The 13,343-nt window shown below is 42.4% G+C and overlaps 1 protein-coding gene across 1 annotated transcript; it reads left to right on the top strand.

Moving 5' to 3' along the window:
• Positions 1 to 257: 257 nt before the first annotated feature.
• Positions 258 to 13,248, top strand: pcnx4 (pecanex 4). The gene is made up of 11 exons (XM_080870894.1): positions 258 to 400; positions 1,055 to 1,835; positions 1,917 to 2,096; positions 5,695 to 6,233; positions 6,358 to 6,458; positions 6,718 to 6,840; positions 8,189 to 8,549; positions 10,677 to 10,780; positions 10,862 to 11,967; positions 12,076 to 12,262; positions 12,432 to 13,248. The coding sequence occupies exons 2-11, from the start codon at positions 1,138 to 1,140 to the stop codon at positions 12,681 to 12,683; spliced, it is 3,651 nt and encodes a 1,216-aa protein (XP_080727020.1). The 5' UTR covers positions 258 to 400; positions 1,055 to 1,137; the 3' UTR covers positions 12,684 to 13,248.
• The last annotated feature ends 95 nt before the right edge of the window (positions 13,249 to 13,343 follow it).

Genomic DNA, 13,343 nt, shown 5'->3' with positions numbered 1-13,343 from the left:
AGTGTCTGTCGGCTTATAGAAGTCGGTTTTTTTCAACGATGTGTGGTGAATAAATATTCCCCTTAAAGTGAAAACTCTTTTCAAAAATATGTTCCTTTTTGTATTAATAGTTGTGTGTGTGGCACAGACCGTCCATGGTATGTGGCAGAGCCCTTGAGTTGAATGGGCGGGGATTGTACGGTTTAAGCCAATCAGAGGCGCCGCGCTCTTCTTTCCTCAACTCTCATTGGTTAGAATCTGGCTGTGTATCATGCCGATGTTGCCTGGCTTTCTAATGGTTAGCTGGTAGCTAACGGTAATGTTGGCAATTTCCGCCCGTTTCTCCATAATATTACCTTATTACATCTTCAAATACTAAAAAAGACAAAACTGTCTGCAGTTGGCTATTCGGCTGTTAACGGTAAGTGTATCTCACATTGTGGCCAACCAGCTGTTATTCACCTGTTAATAATAGTAATCTAGCACATAGTCAAGATGAAAATACTTGGTGCCTTCGTTAGCTAACAGTAATAGAGCTAGCTGAAATAAAGGGACAAAAACTATGCCCAGTGCTCAGTGTTCTTTTACCTGGTTTAATTTTGTGAAGCGAGACTTATGATTATCCCTGCTAGCTTAGCAGGTTAGCCCACGTAAGCGCACCCACAAGCTACTGTTGCTGTGTTTTGTTTTCCTGGCAACTGACTAGCTGTGGCTCTTGTTTGCCATTCCTTTTTGTGCTGCACATTATTAAGCGGTGATTTTACGTGGTGTCTTAAAATTGAGTTTCCCCTGATGGAAAATGTGACCCATTGATGTGCTGTTGTAGATAAACAGCTTTAAAAATTATAATAATAGTGTGGTTGTAAGGAGTAACATTTACCTGAGCTGGAGGAAGGTATTCTCAAATAATGATGATGAATGTACTTCACTGTGAAAAATATATTTGTTGTGGCTTATTTAGCTCTAATTTGTGTAATGAGACTACAAAAAAGCACAGGATGGAGCTCCTATTGTATGGTTTCTTTGTCTTATTAGTGCATCTAAACTTTGTTCATTAATTGTTCCTCCATTGCAGGGTGCTTCACTGTTTCTGAGATGATGATGATGAATGGAAACTCTCCTTCAGGTGTGTGGAGATGACCTACCACCCTTTTGGGAATGGTCAGAATGGGGCCAGATGTGCCCCTTCTTAATGAGTACAAGCAGGAGTTCTTCTGGAAGCGCTTCCCCCAAACTGTGTTGGGGGGTCCACGCTTCAAGTTGGGCTACTGTGCCCCACCTTATGTATATGTCAATCAAGCAGTGTTGTTCTTGACACCATGGCTTTTTGGGGGCTTCGGGACCCTGCTCAGTCAGTTGCAGCTGCTTCAGGAGCTCCATGCTGCGGTGCTCTCTGGTATACTTATGTGTGGGGCTGCGGCGGGTGTCCAGGCCCTGGCGCTGTATGCTGCACGGAGGAGCGGCACAGTGGAGAGACTTGGTGCATCCAACATCCTTGTTGATGAAGAAGAAGTGGAATTTACCCACTGTGTCAGCACAGAGACTGTTCGATTCATTGCTCCTGGAAAGCGTTTTGGGCTTAATGTGGTGCTGCATACAGTGCTAGCTGGGGTGCTCTGTGGCTTTGGGACATGGTATGTGTTCCTTGGCAGACTCACTGCTCTTTATGGCAGTATTGGTGCATCTCTGGTGGTCTTTGTCCTGAGTTGGGTGACGCTGTGTATAGCTGAATATTCTCTCATTGTAAATACAGCTACAGAGACAGCCACTTTTCAGGCACAGGATACTTATGAGATAACCCCACTCACGCGGCCTCTTTACATTTTTATTTTCATCGCTGTGGATTTGGCTGATAGGTGAGTGACAAAATTAATGATTTTATTAAAGTACTTTGTGTTTTCTGTCATAATAATTCTGACATGTTGCTGTGATTATAGGTACTCTGATGCTGTCCCTGAACTCCATCTGGCCAGCCAGGTTCTCCACGTGCTGTTCCTCTTTCTACCTCTGCTGTGGGCGTTTGGTATCCTGCCTCCCCTGGATGCTCTGCTCCTCTGGGGCATGGAGCAGACTCTTGTGTTTGGCTTAGGAGGCTCACCCATGTCCAGCAACCTCAGGTACCACTGAAACGATTAGCTGACATCAAACTACAATTGAAAAATTACAGTTGTGGTCAAAAGTTTACACAACTGTACACTTGTAAAGAATATAACATAATGGATCTACTGAGTGTCCCGTTATTTCTAAAACTCTGATTTTTCTCTGATAGAGTGATTGGAACAGATACTTCTTTGTCACAAAAAACATTCATGAAGTTTGGTTCTTTAATGACTTTATTATGGGTTAACAGAAAAAAGTGATCACATCTGCTGGGTCAAAAATATACATACAGCAACATGAATTAGCAATTTTGGTGACTTAGAAAGTTGTCAGTGAACTGAGCTTCATAGCATGGCCTCTTAACTTCTTGTGAGTGATTATGAGTGACTACAGCTGGTGACTTCTCTTAGACAGGTTAAATAGGGCTCATTGGATACTAACGCCCACAAATGCTACAATGGGAAAGTCAAAGGAGCTCAGCATGGATCTGAAAAAGCGAATTATTGACTTGAACAAGTCAGGAAAGTCACTTGGGGCCATTTCAAAGCAGCTACATGTCCCAAGAGCAACAGTGCAAACAATTGTTTGTAAGTATAAAGTGCATGGCACTGTTTCGTCACTGCCAAGATCAGGAAGAGAACGCAAGCTATCACCTGCTGCTGAGAGAAAATTGGTCAGGAGGATGAAGAGTCAACCAAGAATCACCAAAAGGCAGATCTGCCAAGAATTAGAAGCTGCTGGAACACAGGTGTTATTGTCCACAGTTAAACGTGTTTTGCATCTCCATGGACTGAGAGGCTGCCGTGCAAGAAGGAAGCCCTTGCTCCAAAAGCGGCACCTTAAGGCTCGACTGAAGTTTGCTGCTGATCACATGGACAAACTGTACCTGGGCTTGTTGCAGTGACCGGAAGTTAGTAAACTTCACGAGTGTATGCGCTCACTCCAAGAAGCGTATAATTATAAATATTAGGGCTGCCACGATTAGTCGACTAGTCACGATTACGTCGACTATCAAAATCGTCGATGACTGATTTAATAGTCGACGCGTCGTTTGAAGCTTTGTAAGATCACAAAAGACGCAGGAATAAGTAGTAGGATTTAAGAGTGTAATAACGGACTGAAACAGAAGATGGCAGCACTGCATGTACAAGGATGCCAGCTGCCGTTAAACCCCGAAGAAGAAGCAGCTGTGTCTCAGAATTCATAGCGCAGCCCAGCTCAGTTTCCAACAATGGCGGCAGCTAGTTAGTTTTAATATTACTCTTATTATTGTTTCTGGGTCACAAAATAAACGTTTAACATATTTTCAGGCGAGAATGTAGCTGTGTAAACCTCAAATATCTGCTCAGTTTATCAAGACACCGCATATTTTCAAAAGCGCTCCGACGTTTTCGGAGACGTCTGTTACCCACTAGCTTGATAGCTAGCCGGGGGCTAGGCTCACTAGCGCCGTGAGAGCACCGGACTCCCGGCAAATCGTTTTCAAACCCACCGCCGTCTTTCGCTACTCAGGTTAAACATATAAGTCACTTAGATAACTTCAAAATGTTATTTTTTGGCTTTTTTCAGTGTTTTTTGTTCCTGAGTAAATCGGTTTGGCTGAGATCAAAGTTATAGTTTTTACACAGCTGAATAAACGTCAAGCAGACAGCTGATTATCAGAAGTGTGAGATGCTCCAGAATTTACTCCGGTGTCCTGTTATATTTTAGATAGCAAGGAGTTTATTAAATTTTAATGAAATTTGCAGATTGTTTCGGTGAAGTTTAATAAACTATCATCTTGTCTTTATTTTTAGTTAGCACATACCTTAAACACTTAAAGCTGTAAGCTAATGATAGTTATATAAGAGCAGATGCTGCTGGTGCAATAAGCTGTACGCTGTACGTCCAATGGATGATGATCTGATTAGTCGACTAATCGCAAAAATAATCGGTGACTAGTCGACTATCAAAATAATCGTTTGTGGCAGCCCTAATAAATATGCATATAAATATGCTACGATGAGATAGCTGACTTTATCTAACTAGCAAATGTTTTCCAGGCTACGTTGGTGATGCAGTTTTTTTTTTAAAATGATATTTAAAAAAAAAAATCATTTATTTATGTATGATATTTTTGTCATGCGATTTTAAAGCCGGTCCTACAACCGCATCCAAGAATAACATGCAGCTTATCTCAGAACCGTCGGTGAAAATTATTCTTGGAGCTAGGTTTAATTGAGCTGCATTTTAAAGAGGTGCAATTTCACAATTTGTGTATATTTTCTAAGTTCACTATTTTGTCATGTGTTGAGAAAAACACAGATTTAAAAATTACATGGTCTAATATTTACATTTAGCATATAACTGCAACATGCTTTTTTTTTTTTCTTTTTTTTTTTTAAAGACTCGAAAGGACTTGAAATTCAAAATTTCAGACTTGTGACTTTACTTGGACTTTTACACCAGTGACTTGAGACTCGACTCTGACTTGCCTGACATTACTTGACTTGAGGATAAAGACTTGAGACTTACTTGAGACTTGCAAAACAATGACTTGGTCCCACCTCTGCCCCAAACACACATCAAAAGTGGTAAAGGAATGGCTAAATCAGGCTAGAATAAGGGTTTTAGAATGGCCTTCTCAAAGTCCTGACTTAAACCCCATTGAAAACGTGGACAATGCTGAAGAAACAAGTCCATGTCAGAAAGCCATCAAATTTAACTGAACTGCACCAATTCTGTCAAGAGGAGTGGTCAAAGATTCAACCAGAAGCTTGTGGATGGCTACCAAAAGCGCCTAATTGAAGCGAAAATGGCTAAGGGACATGTAACCAAATATTAGCACTGCTGTATGTATATTTTTGACCCAGCAGATGTGATCACTTTTTTCTGTTAACCCATAATAAAGTCATTAAAGAACCAAACTTCATGAATGTTTTTTGTGACAAAGAAGTATCTGTTCCAATCACTCTATCAGAGAAAAATCAGAGTTTTAGAAATAACGGGACACTCGGTAGAGCCATTATATTATATTCTTTACAAGTGTATGTAAACTTTTGACCACAACTGTATATCATTTGTTTTCACTTTTGAAACAATAATATTGTAAAAAAGTCATGTGGGTCATTCTATATCCTGAGATTAAAGTGGACAAACTCTGTTTAGCATTTCAGTATTGTAAGATGAGGTATGCATTTGTGCTGAGTGTTGGTGTGACAATAAAAGATGCTAAGAACTGGATGAAATGGTGGCAGATCATCTGCTGTTTTGACCCCTGAAGGGAGCATCCAAAAGAAAACGAAGCAAAACAAAAGAAATTATAGTAACTCAGAAGGTAAAACTAGATAACATTTCTAAATTGCCCATAGGTGTGAATGGGAGTGTGAAATGACTATCTGTCTCTCTGTGTTAGCCCTATATCAGACTGGCAACCTGTCCAGGGTGTGCCACGCCTCTCTCCCTATGATAGCTAGGCTAGGCTTCAGCCGCCTCCACGATCCTGATAAGGATAAGCGCACGAGAATGGACGGATGGATGAATCAGATTAAATGGTTCCACTGGCAGTGTTTTATTACCCTGTTTATCATCAGCCCTAATTTTTTTGTGTGTGTCTGTGTGTGTACTGTCTCACAGGCTGCTGTTGATGTTTGGTGTATCCGCTGGCATAGCTGTATGTAATTACTTCATCCCATCAACACTTGGTGTGGTTCTCCTCTCCACTGCTATGGGATTTCTCTTGAGTCTGGATCTCAGCCAGGTTGGCACACTCTGCAGAGGTTCCAGGTCAGCCTTTGGGGACCGCGAATTGCTCAGAGGGGGGCCGTCACCTCCTCCTCCAACTTCCTTTGGCTGGAATCTAGGCTGCAGGGAAGTACTGCTATATTTGAGCTTGCTACTGGTGGCAATGGCAGAGGCAGGTGTTTTGCATCACTTCATCGGATCAGCTCAGTCCCGCAGCCTGATTACAGGACCCCAGGCTCCTGTCAGTTACCTCCTCCTCATACTGTTCTGCCTCTGCTGGGCTCTCAGAGAGATCCAAGGGGCCTATGTATTTGGAGGGGTGTTCCTCAATCCCCTGTACCCTAAAGGGATGTCCAATGTGCACATTTTTAAACAGAGAAACAGAGGACTGTACATTGCTGCTGCAATCAGAAGAGTCCTTATTTACCTGGGTGAGGTTTTGAGGTTTTTATAATACATATTGGAAGTCACCTTTTGTCCAGTGTTAACAGTTTTCTCAAGTGTGAGAATAACTGTATTTGAATGTGTTTGATCTGTGTGTGTTTTACTTCACAGTGTTTCCATTTGCAATGATTGCTTTCCTGGCTATGGATAAGTCTCTGCAGCTGCTCCACACGGTTTCCCTGAGCGTGGGATTTACTCGAGCCTTTAGAGTGGTATACTTAACATTTATGCTTGCTCACAGTCAAAATAATAAAAACTTGTAAAGCAATTTTGGGGAGATTTTAAACTGGGCAACAACCTAAATAACAGATCTTTGTCAAAAGAAGACTGAAAAGGGTGACACTGGAAAAACGGGTCCTCTTGACAGTTATTTATCCTTTCCTTTTATCAAAATGAAAATAAAAATGTATTAATCAGTGAGCGCCTCTTGCTTGATTTTAACAGCTTCTCTTTATTATTGTTGTTATGCAGGGATGGCAGAGTTCAGAAGATGCTCTGCTCCAAATGGTGGTGGTGATCTTGGTGCGGCTTGCAGCTGGAAACAATGTGCTGCCAGGGTGGGATGACTTAGGTACCGGAGTTCAGCTTCTTCTGGTGAGGTCAAAGTTTTCACCCACCATAAGTTCTTCAGTGCACGCTTTAAAATCTGACCCTTAAATATAAAACAGTGAAAAATGTCACAATTATCTGTGCTTTGACCAGCGCAAATAACTCTTTACTATCCAGATTGGGGCATCTTTGTATTTTTCTACTTGCCCTGAGTTGAATAACTCAGTGTGGCTTGTTTTGTTGTCGGCTGTTGATATTGAGAAGAAAATAACATTAGAGATCAGGGATAGAAGCAGCAGCTTCCAAATGCAAGTGCCTCATTTCAAATCAGCTCTCAACATGTTACTAGCTTTGATAATGAATGGCCAAGCAGGGTATTTTGGACATCTTTTTCGTCAACAGTGTTTTCTACCTCCTCCTGGAGAATTAAGAATATACACTATCAGGCTATGTATATCCATAGCTCTGGTAAGTTCTGTGTTTTCCCTATGGTCTGCATCTTGGAAAGTGCTTAGTGTGCCTGGTAAACCTCCAAAGCAAGACACTCAGGAGGGATCCTGATCATATGCACAAACAGCCTCAACGAGCTCCCTTTGATGTAATGGAGCATTAGCTCTGTTTTGAAGTTCCCCTGAAGACTCACCTTTAACACGGTGCTAAGGTTTGTGTGTCCTGCTGACCCTAAGCCCTAGAAGCTGTGTTGTCCGGGGCAGTAGTTCCTGGCAGGGTTTTCCAAAGTAAAAAAAGCTGAATAGAAGCTGGAGCGCTTTGTTCCAAAAAAAAAAAAAAGTAAACCAGGGTCCCCTGAACCCACAACCGGTAAGAAGAGGTATTGGGACCATGCTTTGCGGCTTCTGCATTAACCTGCAATTAACTTTACAAAGTTTAATGCCGGAGGACTTAAGTGTTCTGACCCCTGCTGTTGCAGATTGATTCATTTGACACGTTATCCTCAGTTTTTTTTGACATTGTTTTTGTACTGATTACATGAAATGTTCCTCTGACACCTCATAAAATATATATATTAACTAATTTCCCATTGAAAGCCTACTAGGACTAACATTTGAAGCACTTTTTTGAACTGAGTGCTTTCTGTCATATTTCAGGCCTGTGTGTGAAACAAAATCACTGGGTGTGCATCAGAAATTAGTGAGGGTGGATCTCTGCCTGTGCAGCTACCCTTGAAAAACCCTGAAACTAATCTGATGCTCATCAAATCATATCTTTATTGATATACTGAGGTGTCAGAACTCATTAAGGGTAGAGGGGGAGGTCATCAGCTTTTTCCCTTTTGGGAAAGAGAGTTAAAATAGCCACACAGCCATAAATTTAATGCCTGCATATTGGACATGTAAGATTTCGCTTCATGTTTGCTGTTGTCTTTTGGCTACAGGTGGGCCTCCTGTTTGACAGAGTAACCCAGTTTCTAGCCAAGCTGAAATTCACCCTGATTGTGTTGGTGACATCTTGGACAGAGAAGAAGCAGCGCCGTCAGTCGGCTGGAACTCTCCTGGCTCTGAACGCCTCCCTATGCCCTCTGGTCCTGGCTGTGGTGATCGTCTCTGCCCTGCTCTCTGCCCCTTTGCTGCCCCTGTTCACTCTGCCCATCTTCCTTGTGGGGTTTCCCAGGCCTCAGCGAAGCTGGCCAGGACCCGTGGGCACTGCCTGTCCCTGCCCGGATTCTGTCTTCTACCAGCAAATGAGTGGAAGTCTTGCCTGTGCTCTGAGGACGGCCTTTGCAAGAGGGTCACTGGGTTAGTTGTTCGTGCCTGAAATTTTTTTTTCTTTTCTTAATAAATAAGCCACTGATACAAAATCTATGTGTTAGAAAAATACAATTGTAGCATTAAGATTAGGGCTGTGCGATATGACCAAAATCTCATATCCCGATATTAAGACATCTATCGTCCGATAACGATATAAATCACAAAAATTTAACATTTTCAGTAAATTCTGTGAATCTCGGGCAGCTCGACTTGCGTGAAGTCTTTCCAGCTGGCGATACATGAAACTATATATTTTTTGACATAAGTTGTAAAGGCCGCCGTTTGCTTTGTGAGTATTTATTACACGACGTGCTGCGGGGAAAAGCCTGTTCTAACATTTGAGTCTAAGGTTTATTTTTTAGCACCTGACGGCTCTTTTTTGCTTCTCATCCGTTAATATTCTGCATACTCTTTTATGTGATTCAGTTTATTTTGAAAAGTCTCAACAGGATCTTGAGCTTTATTGTGAAAGGTTTATGTGGAAAATAAACAAGCGGACACGCAGTGGTTTTACCGTCTTTGTTACTAATGACAACACATAAAAACAGGCGCTTGTCCGTCCGTAGTGTGGTTATATTAAATATAAGAGAAAGAGAGAACTGTAAGAAATTAATATAGCCACTACAGTGACCATCAAAACCATGAAAAAATATTGCCATAAACGTTTATTTTGCGACACCACACAATAAACGATAGCGTAAAATGAAACGATAGACGTTTTTATATCGTCATCCGATGTATAACGTTATGTCGAACAGCCCTAATTAAGATAATGACAAAACCCGTCATGGCATCTAAATTGGACAGCTAATAGTGTTCACTTCCTTTATGAAGCACCTGAAACCTGTTAATTATTAACTAATCAGTCACAGTATCTAAATTTAAATCTGTCTTAAAAGTTGGTTTTGCTTAACTTACAATACACACAGTATTTTTCTCCATTAAGTTTTTCTTTTTACAGCTCTCGGTAAACAGAGGTCACCTTATATAGAAAAAAAAGTATATATATATGTTTTTTACAACAGTGTGTTTTGACGTGGGCTGTAATTGCAGCAACTGAACTCTTGTATGGGTCAAATGGGGACTGTATGCAGATCTGAAAGCAGTGAAGCATCATTTCATACGGTTACACAGTAAGAGGAATTCTGTTGTGAGCAGACTTTTTGGACTACGGGCAGTAATGTGAACTTACGTGATCCAGTTGAGCTTTCTGTGAAGTGACCCTGGGGGGAAAAAAAAAAAAAAAAGCTTGGGTCTCTATTCATTACATCCAAATATTTCCACACCATTAACTGCGTAATACGCCGAGGCTAAACTGAGCTGCTGCTCGGGTTTTGTTCTCTTCCCAATCAGGTGGGGGAAAGAGAGGGAGGGGGGAACATGCAAGTAGGGACTTGTTTTTTATGGACTGATGATTTAAGACTGAATAAAACCAAGGTGATGTAATCAGTCAGTCTTATTGTTTTTTCTGAGCTAGGGAAGCTGTGGCTGTGATGTATAATTCAGAAATGTTGCTTGTTAGGCTGAAGCTCAGTCAAACGGTGGCAGTTTGTAGTGTTCTTTTGCTTTGCTCACACTGGGGGCCGTGGTGCAGTGAGCAGGAAAGAAATCTGCCCAGTGTGTCACTTCACATCATGAGGTAGCGGCTGGGACTATTCTAAGATGTCAGCATGGGACATGACATTATCCTTGAGCCAAGCGAGCACTAGTCAGGTTAAAACAAAAGCTTCCTTTCACCTTGCTGCTGCTGTTCATCTGTGTTGAATTAAACGTCTGTCTTCTGTCTCAGAAAATGAAAATCCACCTTTGTACAAAAAGAGCAAAGTTTTAGGGACTAATGGAAAGCTGGGGACAAGAAGAGATTTAATATTTAGATCTCTGTGCAGTCAGCCAGTTAAATCAGTAGCACGACCTTCCTGTACTATTGTACAGGATGCATCTCCAAGCAGCTCATCCAGTAACTACGTTATCCATGTAGTCAGCAGAGGGATGCACAGCTGATACAAAATGAAAGACTCCCATATGTGTGCTACATGTTTTATGTTCTGTGCTCATAGTCACATCTCCTTACATGTTGGATGTATGGATAACTGATGAGTCGCTCTCCATTTTCAGGTTCATTAGCCCCAGGCTCTCATTTTCTTGGCCGCTTTCAGGACCGCATGGTTTGGATAATGATCTTGGAGAGGGGATATGGCTACTGCACTGTCAACATTAAGGTACTGTATCCCTCTGATTGTCTATTAATAATCTATGTAAGAATCTAAAAGATTACATAAGGTGGGGTGTGTTTGTTACAGGGCCTGGAGCTGCAGGAGACGTCTTGCCACACGGTGGAGGCACGGAGGGTGGATGAGGTTTTTGAAGCTGCTTTTGAACGCCCTGAGCGGCTCGGCTTCACCCAGGGCTTCAATCTGCATTGGGGCAATGCCCTCACCCCGTGTGCTGCACTTGCAGTACGGGTCTACTCTGATGCCCGAAATGTGCTGTCTGGTATCATTGACTCTCATGACAACTTGAGGAAACTTCAGGATGACTTCATGAAGGCTCTGATCTGGTTGCTCCTGCGATATTGTGTGCAGAAACATAAAGGATTTTTATGGAGCAGTGAAGAAGTGTCAGCGGTTGGTGGGATGAAATCCCAGTCTTCACAGTTAGCCCAGACAACTTCTAACCAACCACCTGAGGCTGTCATGGTGGAGTCCAATGTGTCTTCTATAAGATTCAGACAGGACAGCTCCAGTTTGACCTCCTTTGGTGACTGGTCAGATGAGGATGACTTATTTGGCCCTCAACCAGCCAGACGGACAGTTGCATTAGTGACTGCAGAAGCCCAGTCTGGACACGCCACCCTGCAGATGGGGGCCTCTCTGCCGGGCTCCGTGGAGATGGACAGTCTTTTTGAAAACATGGCCCTCTCTGCACTGCAGCCACTGCAGCCTCTGGGACTGGGTATTGGGATGCCAGCTGTAGATAAAGGCCATAACTCAGAGGTATTCGGTGAAAGGTCTGGCTCTCTCCCACATCTGAACTTCAGCTGCCCCCAGTCTGAGGTATTCAACCTACCAAAAGGGTGGAGGACAGCACCATTACTACCATCCCGCTTGCTGTCTCTCAGGCCTTTATTTCCTGAGGATTGGTTTCGATTTACCTTGGGACGCTTTGGGCCTGCTGTGCAGGGTGCAACCTCAGAGGACATGACCAAAGCCCTCAAGGAAGATGAAGCTTTGAAGGAACTGCATATTCATGTTGCACTTTCGTGTCTCATCTCACTGGGGGCAGAGTCTGCCTTCACCAGTCCTAGTTATGTGTACAGGCTGTATTGTGGAGATGTACCGTGGACAGAAGGACTTGAGTGGCTGTCTTCAAGTAAAGAACTTTACCAGCTCACACTTCAGGCTTTCAGGTAAAATTGCCAGTTAGGACCTCTAGATTGTGATTACTATAATCAGCCAGACTTATTTGAGCCAGAGCATCCATAAGAGTTCTGCCTTATGCTTTTGTTTGCCCTCAGGTTCAGTTTCAAGCTGTTGTTTGATCAAGCAAGCCTGGGGCCAATGGAGTCCCCTGAAGAGTTGTTCAGCACTCTGGAGGAATATGAAAGGGACTGGTACATCGGCCTGGTGACAGAGAAAGGCTGGCATGACAGCGTTCTTCAGGAAAAACCCTTTCTATTCTCACTAGGACATGATCTCACAATGGTAATAAGACATAACGAAGCCTCATTTACACCTAAGCTACAAAATATACAATTATAATTACAGTATATTATCCAGTTGACATAAAATTTAAGGTTCTCATAAATCCATGTGTTCAGCTTAGTTTGTTCCACTAGTTAGTTTGTAACATTTTGACTGTCCTTGTGTGCAGGGTACCTACACAGGGCGAGTGCTGACCCTTCAGGAGCAGCTTGTACAGGTGGGCCGTCTCAATGGAGAAGGGGTGAGAGGCCAGTGGGCAAACCTCTCCTGGGAGCTTCTGTATGCTACTAATGATGACGAGGAGCGGTACAGCATTCAGGCCCACCCCTTCATGCTAAGAAACCTAACGGTTCAGGCAGCCGATCCGCCTCTAGGATACCCTATTTACTCATCTGCCCCACTTCACTTTCCTTGCCTCTGAGCTGTGGTTCCATCTTTCAGGTGGGAGTACCACAGAAATTCATGTTTGAACTGTAGCAAAGTCAAGAGAAATCTTAAATCAGGAGTTTTACATTTTAAATTGTTGACTCAGAGTTTGTGAAGTGTCAAGTCGGCATGGGAACCAACTTAATTCTTCACATTAATTTGAGAGATGGAGCAGTGGCATCGCCACCAAAGCACAGACATTTGTGTTTATTAATGTTTGTGCTGAAACAAAAGGTGAATAAATTAAGACCCCTCCTCTCCAGGAGACGACTAATAAATACCTCTGGTTTAATTCGACTTTTTAATGTTCATGTGATCCCCCTTCCCATCCTCCCTCACTTTTCCACAAAAAGGAATGAGGATTTTATTGCTTTGTTAAAGAATATCAAGGATGTGCCTTGGGGATGTCTCGCTGTACACGTATGGTGTTTAGTGCTGTTGTTTTGTTTACAATTCACTTGTTTACAATCTAGAATGAATCTGTCCACAGTTTCTTGTACATATTGTTAATTTTTATATGTGTAGCTGTATATACTTACAATAAAAATAGCTTGTCAAAAGCTGTTTTTCATTAAACAAACTTGCCGGGATAGAGAAAACTGAACATAACTCAATTTTTGTAGGCATTTAAAGGGTCGTTGCAGAAACATTGCCA

The sequence above is a fragment of the Rhamphochromis sp. 'chilingali' genome (assembly GCF_963969265.1).
Source record: "Rhamphochromis sp. 'chilingali' genome assembly, chromosome: 21".
Taxonomy (NCBI): Eukaryota; Metazoa; Chordata; class Actinopteri; order Cichliformes; family Cichlidae; genus Rhamphochromis; species Rhamphochromis sp. 'chilingali'.
This window is presented reverse-complemented; position numbering and strand designations above follow the sequence as displayed.